At 40.0% G+C, this 25934-nt stretch overlaps 1 protein-coding gene across 2 annotated transcripts in view; it reads right to left on the bottom strand.

Annotated features, from left to right (window-relative positions):
• Positions 1–25934, bottom strand: part of SPIN1 (spindlin 1) — a 72910-nt gene that overhangs the window by 42403 nt on the left and 4573 nt on the right. Inside the window, exon 2 of one of the 2 annotated variants that reach the window (XM_032634639.1) lies at positions 420–633. The exons of the other annotated variant lie outside the window; for it this stretch is intronic. Within the exon in view, the coding sequence (XP_032490530.1) occupies positions 420–471 (52 nt within the window). The 5' untranslated portion in view covers positions 472–633. The remainder of the gene's footprint in view (positions 1–419; positions 634–25934) is intronic. 2 annotated transcript variants of the gene reach the window in all.

Here is a 25934-nt window from a genome sequence, read left to right as displayed (position 1 = left end):
TTTCATTCCAGTAAAGTTCTTTCAAATAAATACACAAAAAACTGAGCTTACCTTTTTCCCTATAAATATCCTAAATCTCACTAAATCTAATACTCAGCTAGTCATCTCACTTTCACATCTTCTTTCAAAAACAAATGATAAATCCTTTGTTTACTATAATCCTACAAGTATTTACAATTCACTTGCTGTATTTACTGGACATCTATAACTTACTGCAAGAGACCACAGGAAAAAAAAATTAATATGATCCCTACCTTTCAAAAACCTAAACCTGTTTCTTTCACATGTGTATGTGTTTAAAATACTGGAAATCACAAAGCTTTAGGAATAGCAAACCACTAGGAATTACATGAGAGCATTTCTCATTTTTACAACTGTTTTAAATTTATTGTACTAAAGTGTAGAACTGCACTGCCTACCTGCATCAGCTCTGGACCGCTGGCCAGGTGTCTTCCCGAATGGGGTCTTCATTCATCTGTATTTAAGTGAGCAGCAGAGCTGCTGGACTAGGGTGAAAATTCAGTATGCTCCAATTTGAAAGTTTTCACAGAATTTCAATGTTCTTGTTAATCCATCATCCCAAGCGCCTTTTTTTTTATAAGTTCAGCAAAAATACATGAAATCCAAAGTACTCTGTAAGACAGTGAAATAATAGTTCATTACTAGAGCATCACAAAAGCAAACTACTCCAAGTAAGCCATCAAACATGACAAATTTTAAACGTAACATCAGCTAAAATACACTTTGCCAGGAAGCAATTAACTTTACTTCCTCAGACCTCGGTGCCAAGGACAACACAGAGAAGCAGGAGAAAAGGAGGTACTAGACCCCTCAACAAGGAAAAGTACAGTTCCTCACGGGTCAACTGAACATAATACAGCATCTGGCTTCCGGCTTCCCCCATTGTATCCCAACCTATTTTGCTGGCAGCCAATCCATTTTGCTGGCAAAAGTCAGAAAAGGGTAGACACTGGCATGTCAGAAAAGATTTAGACTGGCAGGTCCCATATTCTTGATGGGACACAAAAAGACCCAGCAAGGCACTGGAGCGGGCAACAGAGGTGTGGCAGGTGCATGGTGGAACAACAGCTGGAGGGTGAGGCAACACTGGAAGCTACTTCAAGTCTGAGCCACAGCTAGAGGTATGGTCAGTAAACCAGCAGCCTTGGGCAAAAGAAGGGATTACAGCCAATAAGACTTCGCAGCTCCCTTTCTGCTCCCAAGCTTCAGGAAACCAGAGCGGAAGATCCAATAACTCTGGAGAAGCCTCAAAGAAATTTCCATACCCATGCAAAAAAGTCAGTTTATCATTTAATTGAAATTTGGGTCTAGTTTACAGTCCACGTAGTAAAACATATATGGAAATGTATTCTCATAAAACACAAAAATATCCACCACAAATTTCACTGAACCACATGACTACGTTCAGTTCTCGTTGTTAGTCATCATGTCTACATCGTACAGCCATGCATTCACAGGTTTAAGAATTGAAGGGAATGAATTTTCTAGAGCCTAAAATTCAACAAAATAGTTAAAATAATTAAAAAGCCTAAATAACAAGGGAGAGAGGAATCATTTCAACTGGTAAAAATGCTTAACTATATAGAACTTCAAGGGAAATTTAAAAACAAATGGCTTTTATAATTCATTTAATGAATATTCAGAATGCCTACTGTTTGAAGCTTAGGTAGGAGGGGAGAGACAGTACACAAATAAGTAAGGAAAAGAGACAGTATTTCAAGTGGCAATAAGTTATACAGGCATCCCTCAGAGATATTGAGGGTTCAGTTCCAGACCACCACAATAAAGCAAATATTGCAATAAAGTGAGTCACACTAATTTTTTGGTTTCCAATGCATATAAAAGTTAAGTTCATATTATACTGTACTCTATTAAGTTTGCAGTAGCATTATACCTGAAGAAAACTATGTACATACCTTGATTTAGAAATACTTTATTGCTAAAGATGCTAACCATCATCTGCCAATGCCAGGTTGCCACAAACCTTCAATAAAACAAGGTTTGCCTGTACAGAAAAAACATGGAAGCAGCAGCTTTTCTGAAGGTGACTTTTCCCACGCAAGGTTCATGTGCTCTTCCTAGGAGCTACAACCAGCCTGCCTCCCCACCCACTGAGGTAAGGAACTGAAGTCTAGGCTGTCATGACAACAAAGTCTAGGCTGTCATGACAACAAAGACGTACACTTGTCTTTCCCAAGGCCACCCAACAGACATGTAAGCCTCGCATCACTCTACCTCTTTCAGCACCAGAAATCTCACTTCCCCATTCAATTCTTCCCACTCTGATGTATCTTTCCCTACTGGAACCCTACAGCCCTCTTCCCCCATCTGCCCAAACCTTTCTGCTGCCTTCTGAAAGGCAGTCTGTCTGTAGCAAAAGTCTATCTAGGGTCCCCTCCATCCAGCAGCTCTCTCCAAACTGGTTGTTTGTGTTCCCCAAACAACCTTACTTACACAATCTCTCCTACCCCAACACCCCAACATGGAGGCACGTGCCATAGCACTAGTAATAACAGGCCCCCCATTTTGTTGCAGTCATCCACCTATTAATCCTCTAGTCATCTGCACACACTCTTGAAGATCTTACTTGTTTTCCATCACATTCTTGGCAACATATGATCCTTGAACAACGTGCTCCCTTGGTTCTCTGACATCCTCACTTCAAACTACCTACCCAACTCCAACCAACTATCTCCACAGCCACAACCTCAACCTTCTCATCACCAATGACTACAATACCTCTGGAATCTTTGTTTCAAGCATCTCACACTCAAAACCACCTCTGATCATTCCACTTTTCCTACACCAGAAGTTTCACTCCCAACAATTCTTTGATGCAACCACTACCTGCAAACTACAGCTTGACCTTTATCTTCCTTGGGGACTAACTTCCCTCATTACTCAGCTTAGATTCCACAGATGGTCAACCACTAGAGTGACTCCCTTGCTTTTCTCTTCCTGTCACTTTCTGGCAAAACCCTAACCCAACTCCTTTCCTACTGCACCCACAATTTCAGCCATTAAATGGGGCTGAAAAACTTCCAAATTTATAATCTCATATCTCAAGTGGGCATTTGACAATACCAAGCCCATCCTCGGCAGATAAGGTTCCTTTCTGCTAGTTAGACAGAAGCAAACAGAAGAGAACTACTCATTTTCCCACCACAAATTCACCAGCTGGTTGGTAGCCTCTGCTACTATAATAACAGATAAACTGTGTTTAAATTCAACGCTTTCATATGTTTTAACAATCCCATCTCTATCTTCTCTATCAATTTCTGTTCTCATCGGTATACAATAAATAATGCAGTATTTCCCAATTTTAAAAACATCCCATGACTCTGCTCCTTTTCTCTGACACTCTTTACAAAGCTGCTTCAAAGACTGAAGAATATTTTAATCTACACAAGTATCAATGTTTCTTAACTTAATAAATCAACTTGGTTCTATAACATGAAAATTTTAGCTTACTGATGGTCTAAAGAGTATGTACCCTTCTCACTAGCAGATTTAAGCTTATCTTGGTATGATTTTTCTACTGCTTACCACTTCATTAAAATTTTCAGGTTGAAATTGTTATAATACTTTTTAAAAAGTATAAGACACAGATTGAAAAAAAGAGTTGCAGAAGGGAAGGATATAGGAGCTTTTTGAATAATATAAGAAAACAAAATTCCAGATAAAAGTCCTTCCCCATTTTTGAGTTGCAATTACTATTCCAACTGCTTGATCTTATCTTAAATCCTGAGACAGCACAATCTCATTTCTAAGATAGCAGGAGTCATAATTTTTTTCAAATATTACACAAAATGTTGTCAAATGGAGCTTAAATTGAAGCCAATAAAAAAGATAGCTCTGTATTCAGGACTAAACCCAACAGATTGCTAACACCATTCGTGAAAGGCTGTTAAAAAATAATGTTGCACAGTACCAAAGAATCACCCCAAATTACCTGTTGATTATAAATGCTTCTTGACAATGGAGGGATCAAACAATTCAACACCACTAATTGTGAGCCAACCACACTTTAGAGGCTTCCAGATGTGATGTGATGCAAGGTACATCACATCATTATAAAACATTCTTGCCAAAAATGCTTTATCTAAATCTACTTGAGACTCTAGACCTAATTCCCAGTTTTTAAGAAATACAGGTGATACAAGAGAATGTGAGAAGTTTCTACAAGACAAATGGAATACACTCCTTAAAAGGTCAATGTCATAAGAAAAAAAGGTAGACATACTGCTCTAGATTAAAAGAGACTAAAAGCAGACAGCAAGCAAACCCTGAATGAATGGTTTGGAGAGGAAAAAGCTATAGAAGACACTGAAGTCTGGGGAAATTTAAATAGGGTCTATATAGTAGATGACACATTATGGAATTATAATTAACCTTTAAAAGCACAATAATGACACTGTAGTTATACATGAGAATATATTTATTCTTAGGAAATACATGCTGAAATTTCTACAGGTAGGCTGAATTAATGTCTGCAAGTGAATTTCAAATAGTTCATGGAAAGAAAGTGATACATACACAAACAATAAAGTGAAAATGACAAAATATTAATTTTTGAATCTATACAAAGAACATACTAATGTTATTCTCTTAACTTTTATTTCAATTTAAAATTTTTCATAAAGAAAGTTGGGGAAAAGAAGATCCTGGATTTATTTCCCTTTGCTATAAGTCCATCTGTATTAAATATAATTAACTATCCAAGCATGCAATTTTGCTAAACAATCTTTAAAACATGTCATGGAGACGATCGGTGCCGACCGGCACTCACCAACCCGAGAGGCTTGCTGCTCACCCACCGGGGCGGGCGGGGCTGCGAGCTGAGGCTCGGGTTTTGGTTTTGGACGGAGCTCAGGGAGAGGACTGGGGTTGGCGGCTTGAACATAGCCTGAAGGGGTTAGTGCACCACGACTAGCCGGGAGGGAGTTCGGGGAAAAGCCTGCACCGGCCGAAGAGGCAAGAGACTTTTTCTTCCCTCTTTGTCCCCTGGTGCGCGAGGAGAGGGGTTTAAGAGCGCTGCTTAAAGGAACTCCAGAGACGGGCGCGAGCCGCGGCTAAAAGCGCGAACCCCAGAGACGGGCGCGAGCCGCGGCTGAGGGCGCGAGCCCCCGAGACGGGCGCGAGCCGCGGCTGAAAGCGCAAACCCCAGAGACGGGCGCGAGCCGCGGCTGAGGGCGCGAGCCCCCGAGACGGGCGCGAGCCGCGGCTGAAAGCACAAACCCCAGAGACGGGCGCGAGCCGCGGCTAAAACCGCGGACCCCAGAGACGGGCGGGAGACGCTAAGGCTGCTGCTGCCGCCACCAAAGGGCCTGTGTGCGAGCACAGGTCACTCTCCACACCCCGCTTCCGCGGAGCCTGTGCAGCCCGCCACTGCCAGGTTCCCGGGATCCAGGGACAACTTCCCCGGGACAGCGCACAGCGGGCCTCAGGCTGGTGCAACGTCATGCCGGCCTCTGCCGCAACGTCACGCTGCCTCTGCCGCCCGCAGGCCGGCCCCGCACGCAGTGCCCCTCCTTCCCCCATCCCCCAACCCCCGGCCTGAGTGAGCCGGAGGCCCCGAATCAGCGGCTCCTTTAACCCCGTCCTGTCTGAGCGAAAAAACAGACGCCCTCCAGCGACCTACACGCAGAGGCAGGGCCAAATCCAAAGCTGAGCTCCTGTGAGCTGTGAAAACAAAGAAGAGAAAGGCAAATCTCTCCCAGCAGCCACATAAGCAGCGGATTAAAGCTCCACAATCAACTTGATATACCCTGCATCTGTGGAATACCTGAATAGACAAGGAATGATCCCAAATTGAAGAGGTGGAATTTAGGAGCGAAATCTATGATTTTTTTCCCTTTTCCTCTTTTTGTGAAGGTGTACGTGTATGCTCCTGTGTGACATCTAGTCTGTATACTCTAGCTTCCACCATTTGTCCTAGGGCTCTATCCGTCCATGACTTTTTTTTAAAAATTCTTTTTCTTAATAATTAAGTTTAATTGTAATAACTTTATTATACTTTACCTTCGTTCTTTCTTTCTTTCCTTCCTTCCCTCCCTCCTTTAGACAACGAATCACCCCAAATTGAGGAGGTGGTATCAGGGAGCAGGATTTATGATTTTTCCCCCTTTACCTCTTTTTGTGAAGGTGTATGTGTATGCTTCTGTGTAAGATTTTCTCTGTATAGCTTTGCTTCCAACATTTGTCCTAAGGTTCTATCCGTCCCTTTTTTTTTCTAAATATTTTTTAATTCAATAACTATATTATACTTTATTTTTACTGTATCATCTTTCTTTCTGTCTTTTTTTCCTTCTTTCCCTCCTTCCTTCCTTCCTCCCTCCCTCCCTCCCTCCCTCCTTTCTTTCCTTCTTTGCTTCTTTCTTCCTTCCTTCCTTTCCTCCTTTCCTTCTTTCTTTCCTCATACTTCTACTAATTCTCTCTACTTTTTCTCCCTTTTATTCTGAGCCGTGTGGATGAAAGGCTCTTGGTGCTCCAGCCAGGAGTCAGGGCTCTGCCTCTGAGGTAGGAGAGCCAACTTCAGGTCACTGGTCAACAAGAGACCTCCCAGCTCCACATAATATTAAACAGCGGAAATCTCCCAGAGACCTCCATCTTAACACCAGCACCCAGCTTCACTCAACGACCAGCAAGCCACAGTGCTGGACAACCTATGCCAAACAACTAGCAAAACAGGAACACAACCCCACCCATTAGCAGAGAGGCTGCCTAAAATCATAATAAGGCCACAGACACCCCAAAACACACCACCAGACGTGAACCTGCCCACTAGAGAGACAAGATCCAGCCTCATCCAGCACAACACAGGCACTAGTCCCCTCCACCAGGAAGCCTACACAACCCACTGAAACAACCTTAGCCACTGGAGACAGACATCAAAAACAACGGGAACTACGAACCTGCAGCCTGCAAAAAGGAGACCCCAAACACAGTAAGATAAGCAAAATGAGAAGACAGAAAAACACACAGCAGATGAAGGAGCAAGATAAAAACCCACCAGACCTAACAAATGAAGAGGAAATAGGCAATCTACCTGAAAAAGAATTCAGAATAATGATAGTAAGGATGATCTGAAATCTTGGAAGTAGAATGGACAAAATGCAAGAAACAGTTAACAAGGACCTACAAGAACTAAAGATGAAACAAGCAACGATGAACAATGCAATAAATGAAATTAAAATCACTCTAGATAGGATCAATAGCAGAATAACTGAGGCAGAAGAACGGATAAGTGACCTGGAAGATAAAGTAGTGGAAATAACTACTGCAGAGCAGAATAAAGAAAAAAGAATGAAAAGAACTGAGGACAGTCTCAGAGACCTCTGGGACAACATGAAACGCACCAACATTCGAATTATAGGGGTTCCAGAAGAAGAAGAAAGAAAGAAAGGGACTGAGAAAATATTTGAAGAGATTATAGTTGAAAACTTCCCTAATATGGGAAAGGAAATAGTTAATCAAGTCCAGGAAGCACAGAGGGTCCCATACAGGATAAATACAAGGAGAAACACGCCAAGACACATATTAATCAAACTGTCAAAAATTAAATACAAAGAAAGCATATTAAAAGCAGCAAGGGAAAAACAACAAATAACACACAAGGGAATCCCCATAAGGTTAACAGCGGACCTCTCAGCAGAAACCCTACAAGCCAGAAGGGAGTGGCAGGACATACTGAAAGTGATGAAGGAGAATAGCCTGCAACCAAGACTACTCTACCCAGCAAGGATCTCATTCACATTTGATGGAGAAATTAAAACCTTTACAGACAAGCAAAAGCTGAGAGAGTTCAGCACCACCAAACCAGCTTTACAACAAATGCTAAAGGAACTTCTCTAGACACGAAACACAAGAGAAGGAAATGACCTATAGTAGCGAACCCAAAACAATATATAAAATGGAAATAGGAACATACATATCAATAATTACCTTAAATGTAAATGGACTAAATGCTCCCACCAAAAGACACAGATTGGCTGAATGGATACAAAAACAAGACCCTTATATATGCTGTCTACAAGAGACCCACTTCAGAACTAGAGACACATACAGACTGAAAGTAAGGGGATGGAAAAAGATATTCCATGCAAATGGAAACCAAAAGAAAGCTGGAGTAGCAATTCTCATATCAGACAAAATAGACTTTAAAATAAGGACTATTAAAAGGGACAAAGAAGGACACTACATAATGATCAAGGGATCGATCCAAGAAGAAGATATAACAATTGTAAATATTTATGCACCCAACATAGGTGCACCTCAATACATAAGGCAAATACTAACAACCATAAAAGGGGAGATCAACAGTAACACATTCATAGTAGGGGACTTTAACACCCCACTTTCACCCATGGACAGATCATCCAAAATGAAAATAAGTAAGGAAACACAAGCTTTAAATGATACATTAAACAAGATGGACTTAATTGATATTTATAGGACACTCCATCCAAAAACAACAGAATACACATTTTTCTCAAGTGCTCATGGAACATTCTCCAGGATAGATCATATCTTGGGTCACAAATCAAGCCTTGGTAAATTTAAGAAAACTGAAATTGTATCAAGTATCTTTTCCGACCACAACGCCATGAGACTAGATATCAATTACAGGAAAAGATCTGTAAAAAATACAAACACATGGAGGCTAAACAATACACTACTTAATAATGAAGTGATCACTGAAGAAATCAAAGAGGAAATAAAAAAATACCTAGAAACAAATGACAATGGAGACACAACGACCCAAAACCTATGGGATGCAGCAAAAGCAGTTCTAAGGGGGAAGTTTATAGCAATACAAGCCCACCTTCAGAAGCAGGAAACATCTCGAATAAACAACCTAACCTTGCACCTCAAGCAATTAGAGAAAGAAGAACAAAAAAACCCCAAAGCTAGCAGAAGGAAAGAAATCATAAAATCAGATCAGAAATAAATGAAAAAGAAATGAAGGAAACAATAGCAAAGATCAATAAAACTAAAAGCTGGTTCTTTGAGAAGATAAACAAAATAGATAAACCACTAGCCAGACTCATCAAGAAAAAAAGGGAGAAGACTCAAATCAATAGAATTAGAAATGAAAAAGGAGAAGTAACAACTGACACTGCAGAAATAAAAAAAATCATGAGAGGTTACTACACGCAACTCTATGCCAATAAAATGGACAATCTGGAAGAAATGGACAAATTCTTATAAATGCACAACCTGCCAAGACTGAATCAGGAAGAAATAGAAAATATGAACAGACCAATCACAAGCACTGAAATTGAAACTGTGATTAAAAACCTTCCAACAAACAAAAGCCCAGGACCAGATGGCTTCACAGGTGAATTCTATCAAACGTTTAGAGAAGAGCTAACACCTATCCTTCTCAAACTCTTCCAAAATATAGCAGAGGGAGGAACACTCCCAAATTCCTTCTACGAAGCCACCATCACCTTGATACCAAAACCAGACAAGGATGTCACAAAGAAAGAAAACTACAGGCCAATATCACTGATGAACATAGATGCAAAAATCCTCAACAAAATACTAGCAAACAGAATCCAACAGCACATTAAAAGGGTCATACACCATGATCAAGTGGGGTTTATTCCAGGAATGCAAGGATTCTTCAATATACGCAAATCTATCAATGTGATAAACTATATTAACAAATTGAAGGAGAAAAACCATATGATCATCTCAATAGATGCAGAGAAAGCTTTCGACAAATTCAACACCCATTTATGATAAAAACCCTCCAGAAAGTAGGCATAGAGGGAACTTTCCTAAACATAATAAAAGCCATATATGACAAGCCCACAGCAAACATCATCCTCAATGGTGAAAAACTGAAAGCATTTCCACTAAAATCAGGAACAAGACAAGGTTGCCCACTCTCACCACTCTTATTCAACATAGTTTTGGAAGTTTTAGCCACAGCAATCAGAGAAGAAAAGGAAATAAAAGGAATCCAAATTGGAAAAGAAGAAGTAAAGCTGTCACTGTTTGCAGATGACATGATACTATACATAGAGAATCCTAAAGATGCTACCAGAAAACTACTAGAGCTAATCAATGAATTTGGTAAAGTAGCAGGATACAAAATTAATGCACAGAAATCTATGGCATTCCTATATACTAATGATGAAAAATCTGAAAGTGAAATCAAGAAAACACTCCCATTTACCATTGCAACAAAAAGAATAAAATATCTAGGAATAAACCTACCTAAGGAGATGAAAGACCTGTATGCAGAAAATTATAAGACACTGATGAAAGAAATTAAAGATGATACAAATAGATGGAGAGATATACCATGTTCTTGGATGGGAAGAATCAACATTGTGAAAATGACTCTACTACCCAAAGCAATCTACAGATTCAATGCAATCCCTATCAAACTACCACTGGCATTTTTCACAGAACTAGAACAAAAAATTTCGCAATTTGTATGGAAACACAAAAGACCCCGAATAGCCAAAGCAATCTTGAGAACGAAAAAAGGAGCTGGAGGAATAAGGCTCCCTGACTTCAGACTATATTACAAAGCAACAGTAATCAAGACAGTATGGTACTGGCACAAAAACAGAAAGATAGATCAGTGGAACAGGATAGAAAGCCCAGAGATAAACCCACGCACATATGGACACCTTATCTTTGATAAAGGAGGCAGGAATGTACAGTGGAGAAAGGACAGCCTCTTCAATAAATGGTGCTGGGAAAACTGGACAGGTACATGTAAAAGTATGAGATTAGATCACTCCCTAACACCATACACAAAAATAAGCTCAAAATGGATTAAAGACCTAAATGTAAGGCCAGAAACTATCAAACTCTTAGAAGAAAACATAGGAAGAACACTCTATGACATAAATCACAGCAAGATCCTTTCTGACCCACCTCCTAGAGTAATGGAAATAAAAACAAAAATAAACAAATGGGACCTAATGAAACTTCAAAGCTTTTGCACAGCAAAGGAAACCATAACCAAGACCAAAAGACAACCCTCAGAATGGGAGAAAACATTTGCAAATGAAGCAACTGACAAAGGATTAATCTCCAAAATTTACAAGCAGCTCATGCAGCTCAATAACAAAAATACAAACAACCCCATCCAAAAATGGGCAGAAGACCTAAATAGACATTTCTCCAAAGAAGATATACAGAATGCCAACAAACACATGAAAGAATGCTCAACATCATTAATCATTAGAGAAATGCAAATCAAAACTACAATGAGATATCATCTCACACCAGTCAGAATGGCCATCATCAAAAAATCAAGAAACAATAAATGCTGGAGAGGGTGTGGAGAAAAGGGGACACTCTTGCACTGCTGGTGGGAATGTGAATTGGTTCAGCCACTGTGGGGAACAGTATGGAGGTTCCTTAAAAAACTACAAATAGAATTACCATATGACCCAGCAATCCCACTACTTGGCATATACCCTGAGAAAACCAAAATTCAAAGAGAGTCATGTACCAAAATGTTCATTGCAGCTCTATTTACAATAGCCAGGACATGGAAACAACCTAAGCGCCCATCATCGGATGAATGGATAAAGAAGATGTGGCACATATACACAATGGAATATTACTCAGCCTTAAAAAGAAATGAAATTGAGCTATTTGTAATGAGATGGATAGACCTAGAATCTGTCATACAGAGTGAAGTAAGTCAGAAAGAAAAAGACAAATACCGTATGCTAACACATATATATGGAATTTAAGCGAAAAAAATGTCATGAAGAACCTAGGGGTAAGACAGGAATAAAGACGCAGACCTACTGGAGAACGGACTTAAGGATATGGGGAGGGGGAAGGGTGAGTTTTGACAGGGCGAGAGAGAGTCATGGACATATACACACTAACAAACGTAGTAAGGTAGATAGCTGGGGGGAAGCTGCCGCAAGGCACAGGGATATTAGCTCGGTGCTTTGTGACAGCCTGGAAGGGTGGGATGGGGAGAGTGGGAGGGAGGGAGACGCAAGAGGGAAGACATATGGGAACATATGTATATGTATAGCTGATTCACTTTGTTGTAAAGCAGAAACTAACACACCATTGTAAAGCAATTATACCCCAATAAAGATGTTTAAAAAAAAAAAAAAAAACAAAAAAAAAAACCAAACATGTCATGAATTTAGTTTTGAAACTCAAAATATTTCTGTAACCAGCTGAAAGGGGATCACAAGATTCTCACAATTTCACAAACAAGTGTCCCCAAGCACATGCTGTGTGTCACACACTGCTATACATGCATCAACTCAGACTCTATACAACCACCACAAGGCACACACTATACTTGTTCCATTTTGGAAATTAAAACCCTACGGCACCGGGACTTCCCTGGTGGGGCAGTGGTTAAGAATCCGCCTGCCAACGAAGGGGACACAGGTTTGAACCCTGGTCCGGGAAGATCTCACATGCCGTGGAGCAACTAAGCCCATGAGCCACAACTAATGAGCCTGCACTCTAGAGCCCGTGAGCCACAACTACTGAGCCCGCACACCACAACTTCTGAAGCCTGCGCACCTAGAGCCCGTGCTCCGTAACAAGAGAAGCTACCACAACAAGAAGCCCGCGCACCTCAATGAACAGTAGCCCCGGCTCACTGCAACTAGAGAAAGCCCGTGTGCAGCAATGAAGACCCAACGCAGCCAAATATAAATAAATTCATATATAAAAAAACCCCTACAGTACCTTTGTTATACAGCAGAAACTAACACAATATTGTGAAGCAATTATACTCCAATAAAGATGTTAAAAAAATAAATAATAAAAACCTACAGCACCGAAATTAAAATGCACGTGGACATACAGACTACAAGTAGCATAGCTGAGATAAATTTCTTATTTTAAAAATAAACACAGGGACTTCCCTGGTGGTCCAGTGGTTAAAACTCTGTGCTTCCACTGCAGGGGGCACAGGTTCGATCCCTGGTAGGGGAACTAAGATTCCACATGCATGCTGCAACTAAGACCTGGAGCAGCCTAAATAAATAAATAAATAAATATTTTTTTAAAAAAAGTTACATATCAAAATATTTGCTGCCAGCTGCTATCACGAAACAGTGCTATTTATAAAAATAAAATAAATTTCTAAAACTGCTTCAGCAAAAGTGCCATGTTCCAAAGAAATCTCAACACTAGTGGAAAAGTACAAACCGCTAAACACACCAAGTGTTAAGCTGAAGTTTGGGCTGCCAACAAGTGTCTTACAGTTGTCGTCACAAAGGGTTCGAAGTGTGGGGAGGAATGTATGCTATCACAAATATTTATGTGAAAAATGACATATGGCTAAAATCTGAATAGCACCTGAATATTAAACAAGAAATAATTTTCTTAATTTCTTAATTATGATATTGTAGTTACCAAAAAAAATCCTTATTTTTAAAAGTATCATGATGTCTGCAATTTACTGCAACTTTCAAATGGCTTAACAACAAAAAATGTGAGTATAACAAAATGTCAGCAAATGAATATCAATGGAAAATATACAGGTATAACTCAGCTATAGGTTTAACTTTTCAGTGCATAGGAAGTTTCATTTTAAAAGTTTGGGGAGGGCTTCCCTGGTGGCGCAGTGGTTGAGAGTCCGCCTGCCGATGCAGGGGACACGGGTTCGTGTCCCGGTCCGGGAAGATCCCACATGCCGCGGAGCGGCTGGGCCCGTGAGCCATGGCCGCTGAGCCTGCACGTCCGGAGCCTGTGCTCTGCAACGGGAGAAGCCACAACAGCGAGAGGCCCACGTACCGCAAAATAAATAAATAAATAAATAAATAAAAAGTTTGGGGAAAACAACAGCAGAGAGAGAAGAACAGCAAAATTTGGAATTGGTGGCAACAACACAGATTTACTGTAGGTACTCCAAAGTCTGTAGCTTATTTCCTAAGATGTGATTTTTAAAAATAGATTAAGAAAAGGTGGTAGGGCTTCCCTGGTGGCGCAATGGTTAAGAATCTGCCTGCCAAAGCAGGGGACACGGGTCAAGCCCTCGTCTGGGAAGATCCCACATGCCGCGGAGCAACTAAGCCCATGTGCCACAAATACTGAGCCTGTGCTCTGGAACCCGTGAGCCACAACTACTGAGCCCACGTGCCACAACTACTGAAGCCTGCGCACCTAGACCCTGTGCTCCACAACAAGAGAAGTCAGTGCAACGAGAAGCCCACGTACCGCAACCAACAGTAGCCCCCACTCGCCACAACTAGAGAAAGCCCGTACGCAGCAACAAAGACCTAATGCAACCAAAAATAAATAAATAAAATAAAATTTAAAAAAATTATTTAAAAAAAAAAGGTGGCAAAGTATTTGCAATTCCTGAATCTGGATGGTGAGTATACAGACGTTCGACTGCGTTTCAACTCTTCTGTATACTTGAAAATGTTCACAATAAAATGTTAAGAGAGAAAAAGGGTCAATAGTTTTAGATTCTATAAATCTGGAAAGAAAAAACATTGTATTACAACTCAGAACCTTCCTAAGTACCCAAAAGAATTTACCAGAAAGCCCAGTCACAAATGTTTTAATGGATGGCATGTAAAAACAGTGCTCTAGAGGTCTCCAGCATAGGCTGTCCCTTTGGCTAAAACCTCAAGATTAAAATGAAGGGCTGTTTGAACACAGCATTGTTAATTACCCAGTGTTTGGCTACAGTACATACCAAGTGTATATCTGAAGGCCTTCAGGGCCACAAACTCTCTTATCAATATAAACAAAATTATTAAACAGCCTAAATCACAAGACACCCAACCACCAAGTTCTAACATAGGAGCTCTTAAGGATGGACAAAATTCACAAGTATCATGAATTTGGATGAGGGAAAAATTCTATCTTCATTTTCCTAACTTTCACCTGAATTATACAGCAAGCACTTCCTTCCATCATGAGCGTATGAAACCACATTATTTTACCAGTATCCCTGACTTTCTCAGCAACAGAAATCACAGATCTTTCCACCCCACTGCATTTATTACAGATCTCAAAACAGCTTTTAAGCTCATCAATTACTTCGGGGTTTTTTTTTTTTTTGGCTGCATTGGGTCTTTGTGGCTGCGTGCGGGCTTTTCTCTGGTTGCGGCAAGCGAGGGCTACTCTTCCTTGAGGTGCGCGGGTTTCTCATTGCGGTGGCTTCTCTTATTGTGGACCATGGGCTCTAGGCGCGCGGGCTTCAGTAGTTGTAGCTCGTGGGCTCTAGAGCGCAGGCTCAGTAGTTGTGGCACACGGGCTTAGCTGCTCCACGGTATGTGGGATCTTCCCAGACCAGGGATTGAACCCGTGTCCTCTGAGGTGGATTCTTAACCACTGCGCCACCAGGGAAGCCCTCATCAACTACTTCTAAATTAAGTTATGAGGCCTGCCACAGAACAAGACATGACCGGAGTGGATCAGCCATCAGGGCATTAGTCATCAAACTGTGACAACAGAATTGGTGACTGTTGTAAAACAAAGAGTTTGGCTGGACCTTGCCCCCTCCCCACCCCCGTTCCTGGGAAGTACCTTCTAAATCGTTGGAATGTCCTAAATGACAGGAGTGTTTGTGATTTATGGTGGGTCCCTAGATAGTTTGTGCTAACAAGATGACTCAGGATGGGGCTGGCCACACCAAAAAGACCAACCACGGGATTAGAGGATTGGAGCATTGAATCCCCTGATAGCCCAACTTTCAGGGAGGGAAGCTAAAGACCAAGCTCAACCTCATGGCCAATGATTCAATCAGCCATGCTCACATAACGAAACCCCAATAAACACTCTGGACATAGAAGCCGGAGAGAGCTTCCCTGGTCTACAATACTCTAACTCCATGCACCATTACATATCCATGTGCAGGTCAGTGATACTCCACTTCCTGACTCCACAGAAGAAAACTAGAAGATTCCCATTCAAACCCTTCCAGACCTTGTCCTGTGTGCTTCTTCTTTTGGATGGTTATGGATTTGGATCCTTTTCTGCTATAATGAAACTGTATCATAAGTATATAGCATTTTCCTGAGTTCTGTGAGTTGTTCTAGTAAATTATCAAACATGAGGTCACGAGGACCCCCGAATTCGTAGCCAGGTGGTCAGAAACGTGGGTGGCCTGTGGACCACCAAGTTTATTGTTGGTGTCTGTAGTGACGGCAGTTTTATGGAGGACAGTGGTTCGGCCTATAAAGTCTGACCTCACTCTGGGTAGCTAGTGTGTCAGGATTACAGTGCTGTGACACACAGATCTACTATGCTCTCTTGTATTCCCTATCAATTATTTGTTGATCAATATGTGAAAGGAGAGAAAAGACCACCTCAATTTACTTTTTGATAAACATCAAGAGCTGTCACTTTAGTACCTTAAAATATGAAACTGTTTCTGTATGTCTTATCTGTCACTTAACATATTAACAAAAAAGCCATATTACTAAATTAACATTGTTTTCATATTTTAATAACTATTTAAATATAACATTTCTTCTTTGCTCCCTTGTATTTTATTCACTTGTATTCAGAAACATTCTGAGAAGGTATCCACAGGTTTCACCAGACTGAGAAAACGTCCGTGGCACAACGACCCCTGCCTAAAACCACTGGCAAAAAGTAACCCTGAATCTTTGATGTGTCTTTAAAGGCCACCTGCAGGAATCAATGTAAAAAATGGACAATCCTGGTAGGGATGGACTGGTAATTTAGACCACTCTCCTGAAAGCTAGAATATCAAAATAAAATCTAAAAGAATACCCTTAACAAAAACTATTGGGAAGCAGGGTTTCTTATAGAAAAGGTTAATTCCAGGTGAGGGGGAGGAAATATATGAAGAGCCTGGAACATCTTGCCATACCAGAAGCCAGGAAGCTATCAAGGTCAGGAAGATCACTGGAATGGTGTCACAGAGACAAAGGGGGATCTTTCACACTATTTTCTTGACTATTGTACAGTTCACCCTCCACATCTGTGGGTTCCACGTCAACAGATTCAACCTATCTCAGATCAAAAATATTCAGGGGAAAAAAAATTCCAGAAAGTTCCTGAAAGCACTGGCAACTATTTACACAGCTTTTACATTGCATTTACAACCATTTATGCAATATTTATGCTGTATTAGATATTATAAATAATTTAGAAATGACAAAGTACATGGGAAGATGTGCATAGGTTATATGCAAAAAACTACGTCGTTCTATGTAAGGGACTTGATTTTGGTATCTATGGATTTTGGTATCCTCTGGGGATACTAGAACCAATCCCCAGCAGATATCGAGGAACGACCGTATATGACTGAAAACTTCCGTGACAAAAACATGAACACACACAGTGACACATACACTAACCACATGCTTGAAGGCATCAAAGAACTTGAAGATAGCAGTGCTTCCAGAGGCAGGACCTAGAGTGGTAGGTAAACCCCACATATGCAACCACTTTTCTCCCTGAGAGTAACTGCCAAGTGTTAAGGGGCAGCTAGAGGCTAATAACTTTGCAAGGTGAGGGGCCAAAGACCAGAACCCAGGGACTACCAAAGGAAGGAGGGGGCTGGTGAACCCACATCTCTATGACATGGAATCCTGAATTGCTCTTGGGAGCTGGGGGAATGGTAAGAAGTCCAGCCGCAACTCCTCTTTACCCTAAAACTTAGCAGAGGTGATCCCAAGCTGCCAGCTCCCTCAGACGTCTGGCAGAGCAAGCATAAATCCTGTCTAGGAATATCATCCTGACCCCAAATTATCTCAAACACTTTAAAAAATGTAATCTACTACATGTGCAACCATGCAAGTTAGCCCAGAAAGAGACAAAATAAAAACTAGCAGAAACGACAGATAAACAACAAAAAAAAGCAGACCCACTGTGCTACTAGGTGTTGCAGTTACAAAATCATACTTTATAGTAAGCTACAGGAAGGTTACAGGAATAAATAAAATTATTAAATGAAAAATAAAATAGCTGTGACTATTATGTTCAGAGATAGAAAAATAAGATATAAAACTTTGGTAGAAAACTATCACAGAACCAGATTTTCCAGAAGTGAAAAAATACAATAAACTCAATGGATAGATTATCAATAGGCTGGTCTCGTTAAAAATTAGTGAACAAAGACAGATCAGAAGAAATACCCAGGACGAAGCATGCAAAGGGTAAGAGACTGGGAACGCCTCACATGCATTTAAATGGAGCAGGGGGTAGGGGGGACAGGGCAGCAGAAATACTTTAAAAGATAATGGCTACAAACTTCTCAAAAGAATAGAAAACATTACCACAGATTCAGTAAGACCTATAAACACAAAATATAAATAAAAAGAAATATATACCTAGACACATCATAAAAACTGTTGAAAACCAAAGACCAAAAAAAAAAAAAAAAAAAAAAAAAAACCATAAAAGCCTGAAGTAAAAAAGATAGATCCCATCCATGACAGCAAATATTAAACTGAGAGTTTACTTTAAGAAAAAAAATGAAAGCTAAAAATCTAATAACTTCTTTCAACACCTTAGAAGAAAACTGACAAGTCAGAACTCTATACATATCAAAAATATCCCTCAAAAGGGAAAATCAATTTGAGATATTTTTAGACTAACATATACTCAAAGAATTCACTATTAGGAGTCACACAACAGGGGAGAAATAAAGAATGTTCTTCAGGCAGAAGGAAAATGGAAGTGGAATTGGATTGGACTGGAATTATAACAAGGAACGAAGAGCAATGAAAAGGGTAAATCTAAATGGCTACTACTGTACAAATTAATAACGTCCTAAGACAAAATATACACAGAATTAAAATAGCACAAACTGTGCTACCTAAGTGAAACTAATATAAATGGAGTTTAAGTGTCCAGGAAGAGGGGGAAACAACCAAATATTAGATTTTGACAAGTCAAAGATGCATGTTTTAAGTAACTTTGAGGTTAGCAGAGGAAAAAAAAAAAAGGCATTCAAAGAAAGCCAAGAAAGGAGTAAAAGACACATAAAACAGGTACAATAAACAGAAAGCACTTATTAAGACAACATACTCAAACCCAACTATGTCAACAGTTGGGTTAAATTTAAATATCAATAGACTAAACACTCCAATTATGAGAAATATTGTCTGACTAGATTTTTAAAATCCCAGCTATATACTGCTGAAAACAGAAACGTCCAAAACATAGTACAAAGACTGAAAGTACAAGGTTAAAAAAAAAGATATACACTGCACCTGCTAATCAGAGAAAAGATAATGCAACTACATTAATATTAAGCTAATCAACCTTTACCTCTAATAACACTTTTGCCTTAAGGAAAGACAATTATTTTAAAGGACTCAACCGGTAAAGAAAATACACAATGCTAAACATTGTATGCACCTAGTAACATAGCCACAAAATAGATAAAGCAAAAATTATCGCAAGTAAGAAGAAACAGACAAATGCAAAATATGAGTATTAATACATTTCTCTTGGTAACCAATACAACCAGCAAACGAAAAGGAAAAAAGGATGTAGAAGAATTTAACACAATTAACCAAGTTAAACTAACAAATATAGAACACTGCATCTAACAAAGACAGAGGCACATCCTTTCCAAGCACACACAGGACATTTACAAAAAGTGATCATATGTTGGACCATAAAGCAAGCTTCAAAAAATTTCATAAGCTTTTAATTACATAGTATTATGACCACAATGGAATGAAGACAGAAATCAGAAAAAAACAAATACAGCACAGAAGATTCTTAGAGCAGTGAAACTATTCTCTATGACACTATAATGTCGGATACATATTATAAATGTCAAAACCCACAGAATATAGAACACCAAGAGTGAACCCTATGTGAACTATGGACTTTGGATGATAATGATTTGTCAATGTAGGTTCACCCATTCTAACAAATGTACAATCTGGTGCAGGATGCTGCTAATGGGGGAGGCTGTGCTTGTGTGGGATCAGAGGGTACAGGGGAACTCTGTACTTTCTACTCAGTTTTGCTATGAACCTAAAGCTGCTCTTAAAAATAAAGTGTATTTAAAACAAAAAAAAGAGTTTATCTGACAAGATAGGTTAATGAGTATGCTATGGTTACAAACCACCCTAGTAATCTTAGCTGCTTAAGATGAAGAAAATTCCCACTCCCACCCATTCCCTCCTCCTCTTTTCCCCACCCTTGCCCTCTCCCCCACCCTCTGCTCTCTGTTTGCTCTACACCGGCAGTCCCCAACCTTTTTGGCACCAGGGACCAGTTTCATGGAAGACAATTCTTCCATGGGTGGGGGTGGTGGGGGGGGATGGCTCAGGCGGTAATGCAAGTGATGGGGAGCAGCAGATGAAGCTTCGCTCACTCGCCTCCTGCTGTGCAGCCCGGTTCCTAACAGGCCGCAGACGGGTACCTGTCCGCAGCCTGGGGGTTGGGGACCCCTGCTGTAGCTGGAATAGAAACTGATAGGTATATCCACACTGGAAGTTTGGCATTATCTACTAATACCAGACATAGGCATAATATATGACCCAACAATTCTACTCCTAAGTCTACCCAACAAAAAAGCAAACAAGAAACATGCACCTGAATGTTCACAGCATGTCTGCTCACATGAGCCCCGTGACAGTCATGGAAATGAGCCTGTTGGATCACCTAACATGGGGAGCTGCTCTGTTCTGAATCCATCATCACCATTCCCCCAGCCCAACATTTCCCACAGGCTGTTCTAGCCAATGACTGGCCATAGGCAGGATGCTAAAGCAGGTCCATTCCTGCAGAAGGAACTCCTCTGACCCTAACTTTGGCTGGAGGACATGTCACTGGTCTTGCTTAAACTTTCTTAGAACTGCACTGAAGTCTGAAGACTTATCGTACCAAACGTTCCCTCCAACCTCTTCCTCCTCTACATACATCAGTCCTGCAAGGGGCTGTTGGCTTTCTCACAAGTATTTCTCCCAATACAGCAAAATCTAATCCCAACTTGTTGTCTTCTTGTCCTTGGGGGACCTTAACAGGCTCAAATTGGGAACAACCCAATATTTATCAACAGAAGAATGAACTACTACCATGGATAATACATGAATAAATCATTACATGAATAAACAAACTACAACTATACATGACCGAGTGAATGAAATTAATGACAAAATGAGTAGAGTTCCATGGCTGGTATGTCACAAACCATGGATCTGTAACTACTTCTGTACTTTCAGTATATTTCACCAAAAAAAAAAAAAAAGAAAAAAGAAAAATCAAAAAGGCAAGACTCTGAAAAGTCAACTATCCTTAAACCAAAGGGGAATTTGCTACTTACTATTAACTCAGATTAAGAAGCTACCCATATGCACTAATATGTATAAAATAGATAACTAATAAGAACCTGCTATATAAAAATAAAATTCAAAAATTCAAAAAAAATAAATAAAAAAAAAAAAGAAGCTGCCAGACTGTTTACATGGAGCCCTCCTCCCCCTTCCTTCATCATTCTCACATCCCTCAGAGGTAACCACTGTTAAAAGACTGCTGTGAATCTAATGACATATGCAAATTCTTAAAGCATAGTAAGTATAGATATACAAACATCTTAAAACACATACATGCACACACAAAGTTCTACAACTTGCTTCTCTTACTAAACATTACATTTTCCATGCAGTATAGGGAATTTTTTCCTCTTATTTTTATTTCCCTCTTATTTTTAATAGTGACAGAACATTCCAGAGTATGGACATAAAGATCACTTACTTTACTGTTAACTTCAATATTAGACAGATGTTTCTCATTTTTCACTACCACAAACACCACTATAATGAAAAATCTTACACATACAGGTTTGTACATTTGTGCAAATACATCTATACCATAAATTCCTAGCAGTGGAATTGCTAGGCCGAACAGAGTACAGGCATTTTATATTGTTTCAATGACGCCACCTTCCAAAAAGAGTCCACCAAATTATAGTCCCACAGGTCATATAAACTATATATTTAAAGGCTAATGTATTTTAGATGAACCCTACTTTATGGACTAAAGCTTGTGGTGAAGAGTAATTATGAACGGAAAGTACATAAAATTGCTTTTATCTTTCACTGGGTCAATTTAAGGAAAAATTTCAGAGGGTTACACAAAAATACCAGAGTAACCAAAAAATTACCAGTAGTTACAACCCAGAGATTGATTCTAAATAAAAAAGACCATTTAATAGACCTCACAACCCAGGATCCAACTGTCACCACAGCATTTACAGATCCCAGTTCAGTGCCAGCAGATCCCACTGTGATTTCTGATCTACAGAGAAGAGTGACCAGAGTTCTCAAGGATACTGGGGCTTATCGTACCAAATGCTCAGATGTCTTGCAGGTGTCTTATGGCTGTGGCATAAGGCCTGAGTTGTGAACCTTCCCAGGAAGGGTAAGTCTTTCATGACAAATCCACTCCAATACTCCAATCTCCCTAAGCCTTTGGATACCTTCCTCCACAGTATACCAAGGTAGTTCTGGCACCTCAACTCCACTTAGTACAGGTCACCCTTCGGTTTGTTTCAGGCAATCAACCAAGCAGAGCCCTTTCTAAGCCCTCAAGCTGTAACACTGAATACAGAATCTCTCCTTATGGGTCCACATCAATAAATTTGGCCTAACCCAACTTTACATTCCCTTCACCTTCAACTCACACCCTTAACATCCATTCCCATAAATATTCCCCAGGTTCCTATTTCTCTCATGGCAAAGTAGACAATCTTTTGGAGGGTAGGCCTACCTCTTCATGGGTCACAATTTGCACCTCACCCTTTGGGGCCTCTTGGGATGATCCTAGGGGAAGCCAAATGCAGGTTTTTCAGGCAAAGGGAGATTAAGTTCAGGGAAGGGATGGAAAGGTTGCTTCTACAGGGAAAGGTAGCCCAGCAGAATTTAGGTGTTCAAGGTCTCCAGCCACATCAGAATCTGACCATATGCCGCTAATCCAGTTTTCAGGATCCCATTCCTTACCAACCAATGTTTTCACTTACAAACGGGGAATTCAATTTGCAGTTTTAGGGCAGTTGTAGAAACCTTCAGGTCCCTTATGTGGAACCTGACCTGGTAATTTAAAACCCTGAACTCATCGTTTTGCTTTGCAACGTTTTCACTTGGCTAGGCTAAATCGCGTTCCCCAAGATTTCCACTCCCATTTGTTTCTAGATTGGGCGGGCCACAAGAGAGACTACTGTGCAGCACGCGGAGGGAGCAAGTGAAGGGGCACACATCTGGTAGGACATCTGCAGCCTGCACCCACTGAACTCCCCATTTGCTTCAATGATGCAAGGCTGCAACAACTACTCTACCTTCCCCCAGGCTCACTGAGAGTCTCTGCCTCCTGGGCCAAGTGTGTGTGGTTACCTCCATGGCAAAGGGCCAGCTCTTTCAGGATATCCACACAACCAAGGTCAGAGGCAACAGAACTGACACATCTTTCCATCTGTCTTGCTGTGGCTTCCAGTCTGGGTTCTCCCCCACTGTACATCCACCTTCCCTTCTCAAATGCCTGTCCTATGGACTGCAAACTCCAGCATCAGGCACACAGACAACAGTCTTATCAATGAGTTGCATCATCAGCTCCTACACTGTGTTAACTGAGATCCCTGAATAAGACTGTCTGACAGACCCCTGTGCAACAGACCACACATTTAACCACACAGCCTCAACCTGCCCTTGGACAATTCTAGTGCCCAGGGAATTTGAGCACTCACAACCCAAGTACTGAACTAAGGACTAGAAAAGTAATTATGGACAAAACAAGAAGAATCTCTACTTTAATGAAGCTCAGCCTTTTTGAGAAAACAAAAATCCATTAAATCATGTGAACAAATGTAACCCTGTAATTTTGATAAGCACCAGGAAGGCCAACAATGTCCCTAATAGAAGAACTTGACTTCAGTAAAGTCAAGAAAACTGCTAGTTACTGTAGCAAGTGGTGGATATATCGAAGTTCCCTATTCTACCTTTATTATAAAATGTGCAAACTCACACAAAACGAATTTCATAAAAAAGTGATGCCTGAGACAAGCTCTAAATGAAACTAGGAATAACTGAAACCCGGACGGAAAAGCATTCCAGGAAGAGGGAAAGAACAAATGCCACACTCCCTGGTGGTGGAGATGATGATGGGCACGGGAGATGTGAGAAGGACCTGCATGGCTGGAGCAAGGAAAGCAAAGGGAGATGTGGTACAGGAGAGGTCAAGACCCCAAAGTTTAAGAAATATGCACACCCTTAAGGCCACGTTTTGAAGTTCTGTCCTTAAAGCAACAGGAAGCCACTGAGGGTTTTACGTAAAAGGTGACATAATCAGATCTGCTTTTTTAAAAGGTAATTTCTGACACTAACAAATTACAAACACGTTTACCTTTTAGCCAACAATCTCACTATCTTGAAACTATACCTGCACAAATACAAAACAATACATCCACAAGGTTATTCACAGCAATGGAATATAAACAACCCAAGTATTTATTATAATTAGGAAATGAACTACAAGCACAAAAGAATGGAAAAGAGTGTATACGAAGTGATCTCTAGAATATATTAAGTAAAAAAGAAGAAACAACAGTGTACACAAACTTCTTTTTAAGAAAGGCAGGTAAAAAACATACTTGTGATTAAATTTGCAAAAATAAAACAGTGGAAAAATAAACCAGAAACTAATAAAAGTGGGGCAGGAAGGGTACAGTGCAGGGATAGGAAGAAAAGGGAGAATGTGAACATACCTTAGTAATGCAGCTTTGATTCTGGAACTATATAAATGTTTTACACACTGAAAAAATACATTAAAATATTAAAGAAATCCTTAAAAGTTAAAGATTTCATTCAAATAAACCAAACTAATGATCGAATTGGTTACAAAATCAGAGGGAAAATGTTTTCAAATGATTTTATAATTCAGATTGTCAACTGTACATCCTTGCATGGATACATTTTTAAAACAAGGAGAATAAAATACAAACCTACAATCACTCTACGGTTATTAACATTTTCAAACTACTATATTTATACTGTAGGATAAAGGAAAGTAACTACTGTTGCTAAGAATGCAAATTTTTAACATTAGAGAAGAAAGGATAAAGTCAAAGTAAAAACCCTATAAAGTTAAATGTGAATTGGAAATATCAACACAAAATCAAAATTTATTATTTCCCAAGCCTATCCAATGAAAGCAAGGGCATCTCAGTAGCAGTAAGGACACACAGCACCAGATTTTGTTATCTAAATTCCACTGCCTGATAAAAAGAGCTAAAACAACTGGCTGATAGATATTGGGCAGGAAAAGCACAAAGTGAATCTAAGACATCTTGTAACATGAGCAAGAAACAGTTCAAAGATTAATGGGGTCGCATTCCAGGGAAGAGAACTAGTTTGAAAGGACCAAGCCATGCCCAAATTAGAACAAGCTGAGGGAAAAGAATGATGACTACTTGTTTAAAACACACCAAATACATAAAATTCCTTGGGTCCACAGTGATCCTGAAAGAGAGAAAGCAAAAAGAAACAACAACAAATCAACCCTGTACAAAGGAAAAAGAACATTCTTATCCTGTGTCAGAACCTAAAACTCACACTAGGAATATTAACTTAGATATATGATTAGTTAATATACAGGTAGATATACAGGTCATACATATGTGTAAGTATATAGATCATCTATAGATAAATACGTGGATCATTTGCAGACAGGTCCAAAAATTAAACCTAGGTTATAAGGATATAACTATAAGCAAGCTGAACAACAAATATAAACAAACAAATATAATCTAAGTTTAAAAAGTTGTCATGCTTTATTACTACAGTCTAAAAACATCTAAAATGGTATGAAAATGCTTTATTAACCTCTTCATTTACTCTCTCAACATTTGGATAAAACAATATCCATGATGAATGGATCCTTCCTCCCTCTACCACCCACCACCCACCCCCCCAAAAAGTCAACACACTTAACATTCTAGGGACTCCAGACAA

Source organism: Phocoena sinus, chromosome 6, assembly GCF_008692025.1.
Source record: "Phocoena sinus isolate mPhoSin1 chromosome 6, mPhoSin1.pri, whole genome shotgun sequence".
Classification (NCBI taxonomy): domain Eukaryota; kingdom Metazoa; phylum Chordata; class Mammalia; order Artiodactyla; family Phocoenidae; genus Phocoena; species Phocoena sinus.
The sequence above is the reverse complement of the archived record's forward strand: the minus strand, read 5'-3'. Positions and strand labels throughout refer to the sequence as shown.